The 21,044-nt window shown below is 43.9% G+C and overlaps 1 protein-coding gene across 1 annotated transcript in view; it reads left to right on the forward strand.

Annotated features, from left to right (window-relative positions):
* CACNG8 (calcium voltage-gated channel auxiliary subunit gamma 8) overlaps positions 1-21,044 on the forward strand; it is a 407,801-nt gene that overhangs the window by 268,554 nt on the left and 118,203 nt on the right. Inside the window, exons 2-3 of the mRNA XM_069637385.1 lie at positions 10,139-10,781; positions 15,368-15,451. Of these exons, the coding sequence (XP_069493486.1) occupies positions 10,559-10,781; positions 15,368-15,451 (307 nt within the window). The 5' untranslated portion in view covers positions 10,139-10,558. The remainder of the gene's footprint in view (positions 1-10,138; positions 10,782-15,367; positions 15,452-21,044) is intronic.

Below are 21,044 nucleotides of genomic sequence, written 5' to 3' on the forward strand. Positions count from 1 at the left end.
CTACATCATTGACCTGTTTGCCTCTGAAAATCCATTGGTACTGGAAAAGAAGGTCTGCAAGATGGCGGCCTGCAATGGACTTTGTTCTATGCATTATGAGACTTGTTGTCACTGTGAATATTATCTAAATATTCACTAAAATGTTTTTTATTTCTTGCTGTTGGGAAAATAAAGCAAAAGAGTGAGCTGGAAGAAAACTAAAAAGAAAATCCATTCGTACTGGACTACTTTTGCATGTGACGGCACAAAGTCACTCTAAGTGCATGAGGGGGGCCCCATGCCACAGACAGTGCTCCACCTCTGAATGGGCGGGCACAGACTTTGCACGCGTGCACTTCCTGGGAAAGAAGGAGCACTGCAACCAGCCACCATGTCAGATGTGCACTGGCAGTGTCTTTGGATTCCAAGCAGCTGATCCTTCAAGTGTACCACTGGTGTATTTCTCACAATTTTAGTGCTTAGTACATTAGGCTTGCACCATCTTTAAGATGAAACACTGCAAAGGCGGGTCAAGGAAAGATGGAGTTCTTGGTAAGGTTTTGGAGAGGATGATCGCTGTTCAGCTTCAGGCACCTTTTGATGCCTTGGCTTTCTTCGGCCCTATCAATCACGCATCAGGCCTCCATGAGGTATTGACACCACTACCCTACCATGTGTCATATGATGTCCATCAAAAGTTGAATGGAAGGACCACAGGCTTGCTCTTGCTTCTGGACACTTGGGAGTTCTTTATCTTGGATGTCCGCTGGGCACCTATTTCTGCTCTCTACCACTGCGCGGTGATGGAAGAAGGTCCTAGAATGCATTGAATCCTCTGAATATGTTCATGTCACCTCCAACCTTTGATATTTAGGGTTCCCCAGGGCCCAATCTTGTGAACACTGTGGTCTGCTATCAGAATGAGTGACCAACCCACAACTTTATCGGACATCCACAACACTCATCCATGCCATGCATAGAGGCCTGCTTGGCCTGTGTGTTCCTCAAGATGCACCTGGCAGGTTCTGGGTTTATACTGCTGTCTCCTGGAAATGAGGAACCACACATCAAATGTAATGCCCTGTGGCTATTTTTCTCTGGGCTGTCATTTGGTTTTCAGTCACTGCGTTTCGTTATTGACACATCTCTGATCATGGGCATCATTTTAGGGGGGCAAGGGCCCAACTTTTGTGGCACACCATTTTGCCCCCACTCATTTGGTAGGGGCCTGTCATGCCCTCCCTCCCAACATTTTAAGCAAAGTTACTCCACTGTCTTTTATCTTAGAGACTCATGTGGCCAAAAATGCAAAAGGTTGGTCATTATCAGTTGTTGATGAAAACACAATCTTTGCTTATATTTATGAGCAGCTGTCCAGACTATGGTATTATCATAGCCACAGTGAACAGATTGTTAGAAGCTTCAAACAAATATTCCCTTTGTCCCCTAATGATGGTATTTCATGCTGCAGCTGGATTGATAAATAGGAGAAAAATATTCGATTTTACAACCCACATTTGAAACTCTCTGCAATGGTTTCCTTTGGAGACTGATTATTCCCTGAATCTCTGTTTTCTGATAAATAAGGTCCCCATTAAACACAAACTAAGAAATTGGGCACTGAAGCTGAACATCACAGAGGATGGGTCGCTAGCTCCACTATAGAGGTCAACTAGACACCACCTTCAGGAGAGGTTAATACTTAAGATTGTGGGGGAGGGGCCAATGTAATATACTTGCATGGGGTTTCCTTTCTTTATCCCCTAAGCGATGCTTGTGGGAACTAATCCCAAATTAAAATCAAATGGTTTAATTTAAAGCAGATTGGACCAGTGACATTGCCAAAAAAAACAAGATAGGACGTAAAGAAAAGATTCGTATTTTTATTGGCACATGGTAGCATGATAACACTGTGGTTGATATGTGGTGTGCGGTTGGCTTTGTCAGTTGCTAGTCATGTTGCATGTCCAGCTTCATTGTACCTTAATCCCACATACTCCTGAAGGGCCAATATTTATGGAGTGTCTTTGCGGTGTCAGTGGACAGACAGAACGGGGATCCTGGGCCATTTATTACAGATTGTGCGGTCTGATTTTGTGCCCTGGGATAGTTTAATGCGGCATGGCTTGGGTTTGCTGTGCATCACATAATATGGCATAACAAGGCATACAAATATTTAGTGTTGTACCAATGTTATACTTTCCCCTGCCCCCTTCCCATTAAGCACTGTGGCGCTTTGAAACACAATTCTGTTGTATAGGCGCCTAACAAATACTCATTAAAACAAATAATAAAATAAGTCCCATCTACAATTTAAAGGCAGCTATAGGGAAAGTAAACCTCCCTCCCGATCCATCGCTTTCCCTGTGCATGGGATATGTGGCCGAGGGCAACATGGTGTTGGCTAATATCCCTTTCTGAATCTCCGCAATATCACCTGCCCTCTGACACGGCTAGATGGTTACCTAGCAAGCATATATCTTTTTTGTTTTGCAAATTTACTGTAATAACTATTGATGACTGTGTCTCTCGTCAAGCTCTGTTTCCTTCCTTCACCCTGGACTGCCTGACCTGTATATTTCTCGTTTTCTTTGCAAATTAAATTTAGTCGGAATTCCCATCTTAATCCGTCTCTCCGAAGTCAAGTCAAGTCATAATGTCTTTCACACAAGCCTGGCTCCTTATCTGTCACCTTAAATCTCTCTCTTTTGTTCTGGAATCAAATTCAGAAAGGCACTCAGGTGTATCTTGATTTGTGTCCCCTCAAACAACATTAGTCCAACTAAGTGACACATGGATTTTTTTTGTTGCTTGAATTTTTAAATTAAATTACAAAGCTCTTTCACAAATCTCTCTCAGCTTGTTTCTCGCGGCTTTTCCTCCTGGAATTTTAGTCCCAGAAAACTGTGTAAAATATCACACTATTTCTAAAGAACGGGCATCTCATTGTAAGGATGGTGGCAATGGCAAGAAGCTTTGGAATTTGAAATACCACGTTTATACCACCTAATTATGAAATGGGAATGCATGCAACATTTAAAGCATGGGGTGCATACTAAGCTCTGCATGGTATGGTTTGTTGAACACATGTAGTACTTGGTATGTACTCTTTACAGACAACACCATAGGCCGTGCCAATTCATATTTAGATGGAATTCTAAAAACCAGACATATTTAAAATACCACACATTTTTACCATCACCAACCTTCTCTTAAGGAGGCCTGTGAATGCAAACATTCCTAAAGGTAGGCATTTTTGGCCTGGAGAATAATGAGAATCCACAAAGGACCGATGTCTACCCAGAGCACTATCTATCGTTACCCCCATTTTGAGCAGCGCTGGCATAGAGCCAGGTGTAGATGAACTTGCTTCAGCTAACAACATATTTTGGATGATATGATATGATATGGCATTTATAACAGATGCTCATAGTTACACACATTAAGCCTATTAGGCGTTCATGTGAGATGGCTATTGCAATAGATCCCTTTGGCAAAACTGGACATCTTTTGACAGATCTATGAGGATTCCTTGAATTTGTCCACTGACTACAACTTGGTCTACGTTTTGGGGCAAATTTGACCACTTTTCTACTGCAAGAATTCCACTGCAAAAGTGGAGGGAAATCCCTTGCACCCTCCTTCCACACCACCACCTCCTCCATTCTATATAGGAAACCCAATCTTACCATCTGTAGTTTTGTGTAAAACAATAATTGTTAAACAATTGCCAAAAGAAATTCTGCAACGTCATAGTCAGGAAAAGTGAGGTCGGGGACGTCATTTAGGGGTCACCAGGGGTCACACTTGCGACCCCTGAGGTCTCCCTTGCTACCCCTAAAAAATACTAATTGAAGCTTCTGAGCTGTGGCCAATGACATGTGGCTATTTGAGCTATTTGTCTTTCTGGAATTCCATACAATAATTGCTAGACTCATTAAAGGTTTATTTCAGGCACACTTCAGGAGGTGAGTCGCTGATTTTGTCTGTTCTTAAACACCTCAAAATCACAATGCAGACAAAATATTCCAAAAAGTATTTAGAGTAGAATAAGCATCCATGTCGGACTATGTATTTTACTTTTTGCAAGTCGCAGTTTTAGCATGTTTTTTTCTGCTGATACATATGGTGATCCCTTATTGTATGAAATGTATATCATGTTACAGTAATATTGTAACCATAATTTTCATAGTGTACTTAGAAACAATGCTATGTGATGCCACTTCCTGTTTTGTCAAGGGGTAAACGGTCATCTTCCATCGCTTCCCGTGATACCACTTCGAGGTGGGGTCAAATGACATCACTTACTGTGATGTCATCAGAGGTCAAGGTTCATGTGATGTCACGTCCGCAACCCCTGGAATATTGGTGAAATGACGTCCCTGAATGAGGCATACCCATTTCACAGTGGGAGTGGGCGCATGATAACACATAAATTGACCCTCAACATCTCTTGGACCGTTGGCTAGGGATGACAGGAGTTGTAGTCCAAAACATCTGGAGGGCCAAATAATAAATAACCATGGTAAATCCTATTTTTGACTACTAGCTGCCATACAGAATACCTACAACACCACTGAATTGAAAGTACTGAATTCACACTAACACGATTTAAGCGTTCTAGGTCAAAAGACCTTTTTTAAAAAACGTTTTTTTAAAAAGATTTAGAAAGATCGCTTTGTGAACGCTCAGAGCAGTCTTTCTAAATCAGAGCTGTCACACTCTTGCTACACACGAGTGCCCGCAGGGGCTGACAGGTGGACCGAGATGGGCAGGGGAAGATTGGTTAGACTTAAGAGTGTGTTTGCGTGCGTGTGTCTATGAAAGGGGACAGTGTTTGTGGAGGGGAGGGGATTGGGGGAAGAAGTGTGTGTGTGTGTGTGTGTGTGTGTGTGTGTGTGTGTGTGTGTGTGTGCGCATGTGCGTGCGCGTGCGCGTGCGTGCGTGCGTGTGTGCGTGTGCGTGTGCATGTGCGTGTGTGTGTGTGTGTGTGTGTGTGTGTGTGTTTCTGAGTGTTTTGGTATGCAGCGGGTACTGGGGAAATGGTATGTGTCAGTATGAGGCCGGGTTGGGGAGGGGGAGAGGTTGATGGTGGGTTTGGAGTTGGACCCCCCAATTTCAAAGGGCGTAGGGAGAGGTATTCAAGTGTTTTGAATATTAAAGGCTGACCAAAAACGGGCGGCCTTTAATATTTGAGATAAAGACATAGAATTGATTAAAGTTGCAAAATGGAGAATGGAGGAAAGAGCAAGGTGCCTCCCCTGATTTGTGGGAGGCGTCTGTCACAACACCTACAGATGCAGATCCTTAGGTTCCTCGTGGAGGATGCGGAAATTGTCCTTCAAGGTACAAGGCAAAAGGAGGTTGTTTGGGGACAATCCAAGAGGGCGGGAGAGAGGGGCATTTTTCCTCCTTCTTCCTCTGTGCAAAGACTTACTAGGGAATCATGGATCTATGCTTGACTTGTACATATACTTGAGTATTTTTATGGAAATGCTTTAAGAATCTTTCATGTGTTTATTTAATTTATATGTCTATAGCATAAACCGAGTGCTGTATAGGTCACAGGGCAAAACATTGGAACAAGTCATTGGGCCTCATTACATGGTAGGCGGTAAGGGTTTACCGGTACCGGTAAGGGCAACGGTACTGGTAAACCCTTACCGCCTTACTACGAGGTCCCTTTGCGGGACTCGACCTTAACGGCTGGTGTAGACCAGCCGTTAAAGTTGGGACCCGCAAAGGGACCATGGTGCTAATTAAGGTACCGCAATTTGCGGTACCGTAATTAGCTCTTTCCCCATTCCTATTGAGCCCTATGGGGCAAAAATGGGAATGGGGAAGGGCCATGGAGGAAGGGGGAATTACCGCCCCGCCAACCTTGGAATGGGGTGGTAATTCCCCTTTTCTCCATGGTGGTACCGGTATGGTACCGGCGGCAACCATGGTGCTATTAGCACCATGGTTTACCGCCTACCGTGTAATGAGGCCCATTGAGTTAATATCAGTAATGATTATCACAGCCCAATATACAAATGTGGGAGTGCACAAGTTAGGATACACATTCTTTATTTTGACCCACTTATGATTTCCATTTAGTGTGATGCAATATTTCTATTGACTGATGCAGACAATAATCAATGGACAGAATGCAGCAAAACAGATATACAAAAAGGTTGTGTCTTCTCAAAATAATTTGATATCCAAATAATTCTGTACAACATCCTCACCCATCGCCATTGATCCTCCTTTCCACCAAAACAACTCTATAACAAGACCTCCAAAGGACAAAGCTAGCCCCCGCATTTCTCTGTCCCTCATGTGTGTTGCCAGACTGCAGAGAAACATCCATACCTTCTGGCAATTTTACATGTAAACATTATCCCTTTTTGCTAAAACATTTGATCGTTTTTAAAGTTTGCTAACAAAGAATCACTTGGATAGCGGGCGAATCAGAGATTTCCCAAATTGATTTGTCCAGGAATAATCCTGCCAGAGGCAATTATTGAAATAATTTGGTAATTTGGGTCCCTGCTGCTTATAAATATCGAATGATTAAGACTGACAGAGGATAGCTGATTATCTCCAGTGTTGAATTGCTTAGAGTTATTGGGCACATTCATTTAATATCGACAGTGAATTATGGCGCCATAGTTGATGTATGTGTTCTTTCCAGATGTTGATCTTAATATTATATAGCAATACAGTTCTGGCATCAGGTTTGAAAGAAGCACATTTTTTGTTGTGATTTGATTGAGGCTTCAATAATGTAACCCTTTAGCACTCTTTGAATAACAATATTTGGCCAGATTTGCTTTTGTTTTTTTCCCTCCTTTGTGATCACCAGATCTGTTATGGCCCCTGTGCGTCTGGCCCTGTGTACCAATCCACATGTGTTCCGGGTCAAAAAACAATTCCCCAATTAAACCCCAGATGTCCCAGCCAGCCATTTTGAGTCATCACTTTGACACTACTGGGCCAGCTACGCCTGAGGAAATTAATTAGTAAAAACCTGGAATTAGACAAAATGTTCAGGTGATATTAATTTGTTCCAGTGACCTGACGTTCAGATAACTTGAACATGAGTTTGACTAAAGCTTTGGAAGGTTGGCATTGAAGTGCATTAAAAATATATATATATATATTGAGTTCTGTGTGGGTGATGTAGGCTCACACAAGGCTGTTGCAGCATCTTTTCATTAAAGATTTTTGAGACAACACAGCCCCCCCGCCCCATACCCTTGCGCAGAAGTGCTGCATTGTTTTCAAATGTTCAAAACCCTGCAGGGGAGAACATGTTAATGCTTCTTTGAAGAAGTGACGTCATAATAATTGTTAAGGCCTGCGGGTCATAGTAGAACACTACATGGCAATCCTACATTTTAATGTCATTTTAAAGCATTGTGAACTGAGTTGAGGCCCCCAAAGGGTAGTGTTGGAATTTAACATATAGTTTAGCAGCTTGCAGCAGACACTCTTAAAAAAAAATGTACCCAGGACTAGGTGGGTGAGTTTTTAATAAATAAATAAAAAAGCATTGCACTGCCATGTGAGGCACTGCTCTCATCCACTACTCCTTCAAAAACAGTCTTGACTTGACCTCCGCTGGAGGGCTTTTACAATAGTTAAAAAGAAAGCTCCTGATTCGCTCGTGGTCCCTGGTAGAGAAATCAGGTGCCCCAATGTATCCAGGTCACCATGAGGTTTCGTGGGGTGGGTGCAACAGGAGCATTTTGCTGGCCACTTTTAAGAAATAAATGAAAGGGTGACCCCTCCCACTTGTGCACTCAATGCCTGTGGCCAGTCATTCAAAAAATGATTCTGTTCCTTGTTAGTTTTACTACAAGTGCTTATTTAATCAAGTAACTTGCTATGAAAAGTTTGCATCGCAATTATCAGATGTGTACTTGTGCAATCATAATCAGCCATTGAACACAATTCAGTAAGATACAACTAACAATAACCTCTTGGTGCAGGTGGCTCTTGTTTCGACAAACTATGGCTTCCTCTAGGCTAATTACACAATATCTGTCTCTCGCCAGATTCATTCCTGACATCCAGTTGTGGTAACTTTTGTTTGCTTACAGTTTCATTATAAAATTTAGTACAAATGTTTTCATTCAATGATTAGAAATTTAGATTAAAAGGCATACCTTATAACCGAATCCATCAGCCTACCTGGGTCCATTTTTGTTTTTTCCCAAATCCATGCGATTTCCCTCTTACACATCCAAGCATGACCTCCTTGCAGGTTACTGCCCCTGTTTATTATGTTGGAGGGACAGCTGGCTGCATAGGCAGCCTTGACCCAAGATCTTCTCCATCTGATCCATTTGGACGATAGAAATGAGACTACCCCTGAATGAGACATTGCCATCCTGGGAGGTGTTGGCACCCTAACCGGGGTTGTTGAAAATAACTTACTTTTGGTCCTGAGGAAGGCGGAATCATTCTAACATCACTGCCGAAACATTAAGCCCCATGCGTACTATTTAGGAACATGTTGTAGGAGCAGCTCAGCTTAAGTGAATACCACTGAACTCTACGCAGAACCCTGAGCCCAAGAGCTGGTCCTTGTGGCAGGTTTTTTTTCTCTCTACTAAACCTTCTATCTAGTTAGATAGAGAGGTTCCCTTTTCTTTTTTAACTAAAGATGTATTCGTTTCAAGATAAGGTATATAAGTGGGAATTTTTGGTTTTTACTCTTTATTTGTTATTTATTTAATACTTCCTTGAATGAAAATTCTTTGGTTTGCAAAATAATTTTCCTATAAATTAAGTTTCTATGTTTTGCTACACATGAAACGTAATTTATATGTGTCTGTTCAATCTTGTACATGTATCAATCTTGTTTAAAGAGATGAAAAATAAAAAATATTGCAAGAGATAAGGTGACGAATATTTGTGTACAAACATAAAGACTCTAGAGTTTTTGATTGAATCATTTAGAGAAGGGTGCATAACTTAGAGGTTGCCGCAATACCCTACACCCGTATAAAAAAAATGCTTTTGGAACTTATCTTGTGTTAATAAACTATATTCCTGTTTGAACATCCCTTGGTGTTTAATTATCTAAATGCACAAGTGTGGGACAGAGTAGAGGATGGTCCTTTTTTGTGTAGAATAAAGGTGATCCATAAACAGTCAGCGTTATTTATTTCCATCTATTAATTGCTGATTATCTGCACTGATACTTAGTTAATTGACATCCAGGTGAAATGTTTCACATCCAAGCAATGTTGTTCTGGGGGAACAAGTCACTTCTGAATGGATTACTTCTTGGGCATATTTGTTTGCAATGACCTGGACTGCCCCATGTTTCAATGCTTTTGACCACCCTCCCTTCTACCACCTGTGCCCTCATTCCACGCGTAGTTACAACCAAAGCCCTCCAATGCCCCACTATGTTAAACACAAACATTTAGGAGAGATGCACCCTGTCCGATGATAAATTACCTGAGTCATCTAAGTTCATGAAAGTATGCCTGAGGAAACCAAAACCTTGAGTCTTGGTGTATTTCTCCCATGCCACATTTAACCGGCGCCTAGAGAGTTCAATTGCCTTGTGCAATCTTGCTCCCCTCCAAGATACACTAGCTATGATTTTGGTCTCCCAAAGATGCTGTGTAAAGTTGCTCCCCCTTGATGAAGGGGGGTCACTAAAACCATCACTTTACCTGTGATGCTGCCCGCCCTACCGGATGGGGAGGGGCTTAGAGCACTATTGTACAGAGCGAGATGGGACTGTCCTCTAGGGATCACCAATAAGGCACTCCTCCCCCTAATGTTCAACTTGCAGAGCAAGAGGTATTGCACCTGAACATTTTCGAAAACCTACATTAGGATATTGCAGGGGGCATATTTGTTTCAAAAAGGAATATCGCATATGTAATAACTGGCATTAGTCAGATCAGTATACTATGATGTCATACTACTTGAGGAGTATTGTGCTGTGTCTGGATTATTGTTTCTGTTGTTTTGAGGCCCTTCTTTTGGTGGAGCATGTAAACTCTCTCCCAAAATATGTGAAACTGACAAATCTTCTAATTTAGCCACCCTGCTTCTGGGTGACTTCTGGTCGACATACAAGTACAGCTAGCAACAACATGTTGGTTATTATGCATTCAATGGCTGTAAACTCTTTTTGTTGTCCCAATAGATCTGTCCTGGGATTATTCTCCACAAGAAACTGAACCGTGTCCACTCTGTGCCTCCAAGCATTGGACATGTTTGCACAACAGTTGGCCGCATATTTAGACGTTTCTAGAAGGCCTACAAGTCATCAATGGAACCAAGTCTAAGGTTTGCCGGAGGCAAGATCATCCCATGCAAGTTGGTGGCTTTCTCACAACCGCCAAAGAGCCCTGTTGCCTTGCCGCTAGGTTTGTCAAGTCATTGTTGAAGCCATCCTAGCCAAAAGAAGAGGAAGCAAAAGGACATCAAACACGAGCACCGGAAGCACAGCAGAAGAAATTGGGAAAGGATCCCACGACACTACGTTGAAAATCCTATTTTCCTCTGACTTTGCACCCTTTAACCTGTCACCCTGGAGTCGTGGAAGAGGTGGAATGAGGGCAGAATGGTGTGGTGCGAGAAAGGGGTCCAGATCCTGTTGACCACGGTGGGGGCCTTTGCGGCATTCGGCCTTATGACGATTGCCATCGGCACGGACTATTGGCTTTACGCCAGGGCCTTCATTTGTAACACCACCAACATCTCCAGCGAGGACACGCCACTGAAGGACAAGAAAGACCCGGGAGGCCTGACCCATTCGGGGCTCTGGAGAATCTGCTGCTTAGAAGGTAACACAAATAATGTCTTCCAGATATGACTCTCTAAATGTTCTACATGCACCTAGAAATACTTCTGCCATTTGGAATACATGCAGACCCCTCTGGTTCATGGTGCCCCACTCATCTTGCCCTTCATGCTTTGCGCTTAATGGCTTCATGCACAGCGTAAACTCTGCTAGTAATTTCTGGTGCCTGTCTTTGAAATGTAACATAGGCCCTCTCCCAAAATGTTTCCCACAAAACCTATAATCCGCGTGGCTCTTTGGTCAAAGAATATCACCAGAGTGGCCAGGCCCTCAACAAGAAAGGAGTATGAAGTGTCACACAGTCTTGGGAGGATAGCTCAGGGTTAACGTGCTCGCCTTGGAAGCATGACGACACGCAGTAATACAGGTCTGATCCCTGGGTCCGTGCTTAGAAACCTCTGGGTATTAAGCATGTTATAAATAACCTATCATACCATACCTTTTGGAGCAGGTTCAATGCCCAGTGGTTGGCAGTGTTTGCAAACTGCATTTGGTGGTAAGTGAGAGACGTTGGCACTATTGAACAGTTCGAGAATCTCACTGTTTCGGGGTGTTTTAGGCTGTGTTGCCCTTTGAACAGTTCAGATTCAAATAATAGTGTTTGCTGTAGATGAAAACTCACCGGACCCCTCACTCACTCAGTTACACTCCTGGTTGTACTCTGATGCAATGGTCTGGGCTGGGCGTCAGTCCGAATCCCATTTTCAGGATTCAGCAGACCCACGCATGACCCTTGACGGTGCACAGAAATCATGCCCAAACTCACCCAAAATGTCTCCTAAAACAACATGGCGTGTGTGCCGCACACGTGATGTAATCTCAAACCCTGAAAGAGCTCTAGGATTTGGTCCTGCCAATTACTCACTGACAACAAATAGCACATGCATGTGTATCATGCAAGGTTTCATTACATCCTCTCTTATTTAGTGGACACACAAATACTGCACACTTAGCAGCGGCCATTTACTGTCACCTGATGCATCCATCCAACTCTAGGATATTCTCCTTCCTAGAAGCGACTGACTCCAAAGGGAACATGAGTGCAGATCTTGAAAGCTGATCACTGGGTTTGTGTCTTTCTCACAATCCGCTCTGCCTGATAGTACCTGGGGGTGGAACATGGCACATGCATCCCAGCGGTGCCCATGTGCCTGGGACGTTTTCTACCTCAGGTGGAAAGTGCAAAATGTCACTTCCACATATGTCTGAGGGAGCAACAGGGATGCAGGCTCCATGTGCAAAAATGGCGGCTGTCATTACAGTGATCCCTGTGGACTCTGCATGCTTTCTTGTGGTGTAAACAAGCAGGCAGAAAACAAACGTATCCCACCCTCTATGCCAACATCAACATCAGATCCAAACAGAGATGCTGTCTGTTGTGCACAACGTAGAGGAAACTCACACTTCACATTCCCCGCTGCGCACCTGGCTCGGTCCCGCGTCTCCAGATCATCTTAGCTGGTTGGCCGAGAAGTGGGTAGGGAGCTTGTTACGTGCACGCTAGCAGGTATGTACATTAGAACCTGCACCCTGCCTTCAGGTCAGTCTGCTAGCCGATAGCTTTGGCGCTGGAAACCAGAGGCTGTCAATCTGCTAAGTACATTTTGAGCAATGTATAGCTCCCATTTGTACAACTGTCGGTAAGTACATTTTATTCAATCACAGTAGCTTTAAAAAGTCGAGAACTTCAAAATGTAATACATGTAACTGTATCCTGAAAAAGAAATGCTATTGTCTTAAATACATGTCTTTCTATCCTAGAACATGCGCTGTCTGTGCGCATTATTCAGCGCACGTGTACAGAGTACATAGCACATAGTCGAAGGACAGCCCCTCATGGTATTTGGTAAATGCAATCAAAATTGATCTAGGTGCCAAAGAGAACAAATTCAATTACCAAAATGGTCCGTGATCAAGGCAGAAACAAATGTGATGACCAAATGTCCAAGAAACAGTTCCTTCAAGTGTTTCAGAAAGCATCCTTTTTCAGGGCAATACCACAGTGGTGAAATTGTAAAAAAAAAAAAAAAAAAAAATGTACATTGTACAAAATGAAATCTAAACCACTAAATGTAACCAACTGCAGTTCGAAAATCCATAAAATGAGACTGTGTTGTGTTTGAGTATTTTGTGGAGTTTGGAGGCAGTCATGCCCTTATTAAAGGCATGGCTACCTCCAAACTTGTAATGAGGCCCCTAGTATCACTTGTACAAATAATGCTTTACAAAGAGAGGCAGAAAGGTAAGCTTGGCGAATTTAGAGCTCGCATTACAGAGCTGTAGTCTTTGTGCAGCAACCGGTTTGAAACTTGCCTGAGCCGGCTCAGCACTTTGTCCTTTCCTGCCCTACCTGTCATCAACCCTAAACATGTTCTCATTCTGAAAGTGTTCATAAACCGTCATAAGGCACAAGCACACTGGTGAACTCTTATCTCTCCCATGTGTTCAAGTGATTATGCAGGGCTCTTATGTCTTGGGACGGTTCAGGCTGTGTCATTTTATCTGAACTGAGAAGTGCAGGCGAGGTCTATGTTGGGAGTGGAAGTATTCCCATATGCACCTCATTACAGAGAAATTGCCTTGGTAACTGCTTGACACGAATCCCATATTCAGAATGGCATACCTAGAATAGAAAGCTGTGGCTCTTAGTATGCCCAATTGCTGGCCTGAAAAACATGGCTGTATCAAGAGTTGCACACAGCTTACTGTGTACAGACTTTCTCAGATTACAGACTCGCCGATTTTAAGAAAAACAGAGCCAATCTTGGGAACACCATTGGGAAAACATTGTTGGACTGACACACTTCTCAACTCACAAAAAAAGCACATTCAAAATCCAGTGATTTGAAATTGTATTTTGGATATTGACATGATATATTACCTGCTCCTGTTTTCAGTCATAACTAGTATGTGTTATCTTTCTTTACCATTGGTTGCCTTTCGATAACTTCTGATTCTTCTGCAATGCGCTCCTTGCCCACAGGGGGGCGTGCCCACTCACCTCTCGACTGCTCCCTTGCAATGCTTCTGTGCCCTCACACTCCAACATGCCTGCCAAATGGCGCCATCGTGTTTGACACCTTGAACTGGCCCAGGCTCGTTAGCCAACCGATTGGTGCAGTTTTGGTCTTTTCTGAAGACGTGCCATCTGTGTTACAGAATATGTTAGGGCGGGTCTCTCATGAATCCTTCCAGGCATTTGTGGTGAAAAGTGGGCAGAAAGTGACTTGTGGGCAAGCCACAAATGTGTGTGTGTCTCTAGTGGGCTTTTTTTTAGTCATGGTGACCTTGTATCATTGTCCTTCATTGGGGATGACGCTTCTGGGTACACCTCTAAAGAAAGCTGGCACTGTTGGTCGTGCGACCTCATAAAGTCTTTGTAAAAAATCGGTGATTTGGGACCTCCTCATTACCAGCTGAGCTTAACTGTGGCCGGCAAAGCTAGGGTTTCTTGAGTGAGTTCTTCACGGGGTTTACCGCTAAGCAATGTGCTAATGTGAGCTGAGTCGGCACTTGGCACTGATGGTTCAACCACACAAAAAGCTGCACCTAAACATACCACTAATAAACATATCGGGAGGATAGCTCAGGGGCAACGCGCTCGCCTTGGAAGTAAGACGACACAGCGCAGCACAGGTTCGATTCCCATTCTAAATAACCTATCATATTTTAGGAGGTTTGGTGTCAGAGCTGAGTAGTTCATTCGCTTCTTTTTCTTTCTTTTTTCTACAATCCGGTTCTTCAAATCCTAGATTTATAAAGGGAACGTGAAAGCAACATGTGCACCTGGGGAAGGGCACCCAGACAATCAGGTGGTTGGAACAGCGGGCGAGAATGCACTGTGTGCCACCCACTATTTCCAGCCACTTCCCCGGGTGGCATCATCTAGATTGTGGGGAGGCAACAGAGAGCCTATCCCTGTTTCCTCCCCACATCACCTCCATCCCCTCACTCCAAAAGCAAAAAGCAAACCTTTCCCTTTCTTCTCCCCCTCCTCTGTCCCCACTTACCTGATGGGCCGCAGCATTGTGCTTCAGTCCAGGCGCTCCATCATCCTGCGGCTGCTGCCATAGAGATGGAAAAGGGACTTAGTCCCGTTTCCTATGGTGGCAGGCAACTTTTTTTTTTCCTCTGGAGAATGGTCTTGCATAATACGGAGTCCATCTCCCAAAAAGAAATTCAAACATTTGTACCCCACCTGAGCTCAGGGCTGTGAAGGGCTATCACCCCCTTATCGGGAGTTGGGTGGGGCTTTGTAGTTAACGGACCACAGCTTTGCTTGGCTCTCGCTGTTACCAGCCATGTCGGCCCTCCCCTCCTCCCGGATGCAGGGGTGATTGCCATAGGAAATGAGGGTACTCACACGAATGAATGAACCACTATCAGCTGGCATGGCATTATGTGAGATGTCAGCATTAGCAGGCTACAGCTGTGATGGTCACTTCTGGGCCACCACATTCTACAAGCTGCCGTCCAAAGTCCAATTTGACCATCCCGGGTCAATCGAAGAAGTCAACATTGAAAGGTCAGTTAGTGCCAGCCATTAATGTGTTTCTCCTTTACATTTAGGTCTTAAGCGTGGCGTGTGTGTGAAAATAAACCACTTCCCTGAAGACACAGACTACGACCATGACAGTGCCGAATACCTCTTGCGTAAGTTTCCAGACAACAATGTTGGCGCTTGTGTAAGTTAGATCCACGTGAATTAAATGTTCTGCATGCCAGACACGGATTGGAGCGTAAACAGCTTGAGTAGCAACGATTGCAATGAATATCTCTGACGCAAGTAATAGGCTACTATTTATTCCCCATACATAAGTAATGACAGTGATAAATACCCCCAGCTACATGTGTGCGCGAACACACGCGAGGGCCGTCCCCTGAGGAATGCGTGACAGCGGTAAAAACGCCTGATGTATGCACCTCTGGAAGTGCTCTGGATGCCTCTAAGTGAGTAATAATGTGAGAAATGATTACCTCTCAAAGGAACACTGCGGGGATGAGCAACACGCGCCTAGCCGGCAACCCCCTACATGAGTGCCGCAGATGGTACAGGGTCATGCCAAAATGACTTCTGCGAAAGCCAAAGCACCTGTGAGTGTGAGACTGCTCTGTGGGCTGGAAGATGAAGAAGTGCTGGTCTGTTGCGTGGGAGACAACTGTTGGGAGGATCTAAAATGATATACAGGGCCTGATTCATGGAATGTTTAGCGCAGTGCAAAGTGACTTTGCACTGTCAAAAGCACCCTGATTCACATAGCGCTTCAAAGTGTATTTTTGCCGTGAGGCGGTGCAAAGTGTATTTTTGCAATGAAAAGTCAGCTTGCACTGCAAAAATACTCCTTACACCGTTAACTAGGCCAGTTAGTGCAGTGCAAAGAGTACTTTTGTAGTGAAAATTCACTTTGCACCAGTGCATAGTCACTTTGCACCATTCTAAAAATTAGGTGTATAAGGAACACAGTCCCCGATTCATGGAATTATTTGCGTGGAAAATAGGTACTTGCGCGCCAGACTCTGCGCAAATCCGCATTCGTCGATTCAAGGAATCGAATGCGCAGTACTTTTCCAGGACTTGCGTGGAGTTTATGCAGGCTCATCACGTCTCTGCGAGCCGTCAAGCGCCTTGCGCTAGACACCACGCAGACGGTGGGCGAGGGCTGTGCTGATGGTGGAGTAGGGGGAGGAACACGGAAAATGGGGAAGAACATGAAAAAAAGTCAGGATCACAAGGGAAGGTCCGCAGGCAGTCTCACGCACGCCCACAATTGCGTGGCATGAGATGTATTCATGCAATCGAGCGTGCAACCTCTCGACAAGGAATTGGCCATGCAATTCCTTCATATTATCCGCCACCCAAAGGCAGTACACTTGCGCATAGGATTCACAGCGCAAAGGTGGGTTTGCATGTCAAATATAGGGGTGCATGCATGCAACTGGGGTTCCGATCTTACTTAGCGGTGCGCATAAGTAGTGAAGCGGGGTGCAGGAATGGTTTACGGGGGTTCGCACGCAGATTTTCCGAGTTTAGAGCAAGTTATGATTTTTCATACCCATGTTGTCGGTGTGCCGGCATTAGTTACAAGGGACCCATCGCAGGGTCCCAGAGATGCCCAGGAGAGTGTGCAAAGGTAGCTGTTCTGGCTTTTTATACTGTGCGTGTGGGCATGTCAGGGGCGTTCCAGCTGCGACTTGTGAATACGGTTACTTTGCGGATTGAATTCCATGAATACGCGGGCTGCACATTTTTTATTCTGCGTGCAGGATGGTGCACTGTCCTTCTCGGCATGCAACAATTGCAGGAGAAATGCACACGTTTCCATGAATCGGGCCCACAGCCTCTTAAGAAAACATGTTCTGCTACTGAAAACAAGCGCACACACAGAAGTACACATGCACACACAAACGCACACATATGCACACACACTGACGCGCACACCCACAGACACGCACGCACACACACACACACACATGAACACTCATGCACACACACAGGCACACACAAACGCGCATTCATACACACTTACACATACACACAAACATAACTATACACATAGACCCGAAATACAACTCTGCCTGTGATCACAAAGGTTCATGTTAGGGACTTGTGCCATCCCTCATGGAAAGTGTGCATAATACAATGATCTATCTATACTGTGTGCACAAAGAACACATTTTTGACTCTTTACTCACCTATCATTTTGAGCAGATAACCGGTGCCAGGGTGAATTGAGAAGGTGGCAGCAGGGCACATTTACCTATTAGGTTTTACAGACATAAGAAAGAAAAGTGGCAATCCCAGGCAGTGCCACGCACCTGAAAATACCGTACTGGCAGAACATCACAATGACACCAATGCTGAGTGGCTGCTGTGGCAAGATAGCATATGCCGTTTTACGAGAAAAGGGATGGGCTCTTTGGGGTGAGATATGGGTCTTGAGCTATGGGTACTAGATAGGTCACTACTGGCACTGTGAGGATGCATTGATCTATGCCGCAATGCGTTGAAAAAAAGCTAGCACTTACTTCAGGGAAATAAAACCTTGTGAAGTGTTTTCCATCGTCCTGTCTGTAAGTGCCTGTGGTTTCGCTTCCCTTGTTTGTTGTGTTTTCCTTGACCTTTCTTAGAATTTAGTCATCTGTACTGACTTGGCGGTGAACTCGCTTGATTTGGAAGATTTCACTCTAAATTATGCAATTTTTCGTTTTGGGGTGTAAATCTTGCATGTCATTCCGATTTCAATATCAGGTTCTACATAAGGTGGAGAAAGTGTTTGTTTTAAAAACGGGTTTGCTTGTGTTTTATAAATTGCTAACAAATTACTATGAACAACCAAAGAAAATTGACCCCTTGAGGTGGACATTATACTGTCGGTGAGGGTTTGGCTGTTGATTACCACCAATTACCTGCAGATAATGATTGTTCGAATCCATATCCCATTCGTGTGAAGGCTTGTATCCGTCTCTCAGATATGCTAGACTTCATACCGTGTGCAAGGGCTATGTGCTTGCTTGGGACTTCTCGAGTACGTTCCACTCTTTAGAGACTTTGAACTGCAACTCCAATCAGTCCTAGCCAGCTCAGTCAATGGTGACGTATCATGCAAACCTATTGCACAATGGTCAGTGTTCTCTCCTAAGATGCATGGCTCTGAGATGGGAGGCTCCGACTGTGGCAATGTGCCGCTAATCTCCGGTGCAGTTGAGCAATCCTACAGGGATTGTGTATCTGAGTACAGGATTTCAGCCAGTGGTAGTGACTTTGGTTCTTTCCTGCTCATCAATGATTGTTTTTATTGATTATGGGAACGTATGTAGCACTTACCACCTCATGGGGAACCTTGACCTTGTGGACCTTACACCAAGCTATTAAAACCAATGAGATTTTAGTTTCAGACCCAATCCATTACGTGTTGTGCTTTTCATAATTACATGGTTTGGAGCATTCTGGATGCTTTTTGGCCTGAACTCTTAAAAGCCGTACTCCTTTGGAAGAACATTACAATGAATAAGAGACAAGCAGGAATGTTTAAGCACTTTTCAAGACTGCAACAGGGAAGGAACTGTACCCATTTAGTAGAGAGGGAGACTGGTGATTCATTGAGTAGGCATTTCAAGACCAAGCCACCTATTTTATATTGAATTCCCTCCGCTATTCCGAGCCTGATGCAAGGGCATTCTGCCTTCAGCGCCTGGGGAAACACAAACACAGATTAGAAGCTAATATTTCAGTGGAAGAATAGGCTGTCCATGTTACCCACATTTTTGGGTTAATGAAGGTAGAGTAATCCAGCACTTCACTGCAACAACAAGTTGATACTCCTCCAGGGCTGATGGATGCATGGAAAGAGGAGGTTACTGCCATACCCCGTGAGATGGGGATCTACTCTGTCGTCGAGCAAAATGGTCAATCTGACACATCATCTTTTTGGAGAAGATAGAATCCATACACCTATTGCCCATTTGGTAAATTGCAAGTCCCTGTGCCCAAACATGATTCCTTCAAAGGTTTTGAAACGTTTTTGGGACTGGTAGGTCCAGCACATTGTGAACAGCTGAGTATACCCAACTTCTTGGTCGAATTCTGCTTTGGTACCCCTTTACAAGAAGGACCCCTTGAATGAGATGGCTTCATACTGACCGATCAGTCTCCTCAATATAGACTGTAAAGTTTTCTCCCATATAACAGCTAAGAACTGAACAGGTGGATAGGAGAAAATACAATACTATTTTGGGCACAAGGGTTTTGTAGACCAGGGCTCTCTATGGTAGACCAGGTCTTTATTCTTTGGCATTTGTCAAGCAAATATGTTTTGTCCAAGAAAATGTCCCTATATGCAGCCTTTTTAGATGTTTCCTCAGCATTGTTTACCCAACTCTGAAAACCTGTCACTGGTTATGATGCTTCAGTTATGTTTACTTCCTGTTTTTGTTTTGTTTGTTTGTTTCTTTTTTTGTTTGTCGCACCCTCAACCCTAAGGGTCCATGGTCTGTTCATTATAAATAATTAAAGCAAAGTAAAGTTCGACCTGGTCGTCAGGGAGAGGCTCTGCATGAAGCTGGCATATATGGGAATAGATACATGCTTGCTCGACATTATCAGGGCCCTATACTCAAGGACTTCATTACAGGTCAGGTTTGGCCCTCAAGGTCAATTGACTCAGAGAATTCTTGAAGGGGAAAGGGATTAAGCAGGGTTACCTGCTTGCCCAAGTTCTCTTCTGTCTTACATTAATAATATTCCCAGGTTCATTGAAGTTGCGAAAAAACACATTGGTAGCATTCTTCTTGCTAGGACATCTAACGTTCCGAGAGCACGATTACAGGCAGTATCAGCTTATTGCACCATAAACCATCTAACATTGAACACATCTAAGTCTAAAGTTATGATTCTCAACAACCACCATAATGGGAAAACAAAGCCATGTTTTAAGTTGGATGGTCAATCCATTGAGGATGTGGGAGGTTTCTTATACCTGGGGGTATAGTCATTACTCCAAATCCCTCCTGGAAAGCCCAAGTAGAGTCAGTAACCAGAAAAGAATCCATAACAGGCAAAGCCATCCTTTACTGTGTGCGCAAGCACAGGGATAACTTTGCTGCTGAAATAGAGACGGTCTATCGAGGGAAAATGGGAGGCATTGTAGCCTATGGCTCAGAAACGGTATCTGGTCATTCCATCGAATCTAAAGCATGGACAGACCATACCATTAAAAAAATGCATGGAAAAAAACATTGAATACTTTTTTTTAAATGGTAAAGGTTTTAGTTTTTTAAAAATTGGTTTTTAAGGATAAAAAAGGGGGTTTGGGGTAACTCCCCATTAAAAAAATGCATTCAATGTTTTTTTTTTCAATGCTTTTTCTGTCAATGGTATGGTTGTCGATGGTTTGGCTGTCGATGGAATCACTAGAAACCCTCAGAAATATGGAGCCTAGATAAGTCTGTCACCCACCCTTGTATAAGTGTATGCCACTTCTGGAACCACTTCTACACTTACCAAAAAGCTTCCCATCTGCAGTTTTCCACGCAGACATTGGTCTCCGGAAACAACAGAGAAGGGCGGCAGATTCACCGGGAGGTATGGAGTCAGAAGGGCAGACTTGGTGTGGCAAGAAGATTTATCCCAATCATTCATCGCCCCCTACAGAACACAGCTGACATGGATCTTACAGAGCTGGCCTGGGCTGCTCTGTGGGTCTTCCGCATCAACACTGCCACTCCTATAGGCCTTTGTTGTCTAAAC

The sequence above is a fragment of the Ambystoma mexicanum genome, chromosome 1q (assembly GCF_040938575.1).
Source record: "Ambystoma mexicanum isolate Mex_15411 chromosome 1q, UKY_AmexF1_1, whole genome shotgun sequence".
NCBI lineage: Eukaryota > Metazoa > Chordata > Amphibia > Caudata > Ambystomatidae > Ambystoma > Ambystoma mexicanum.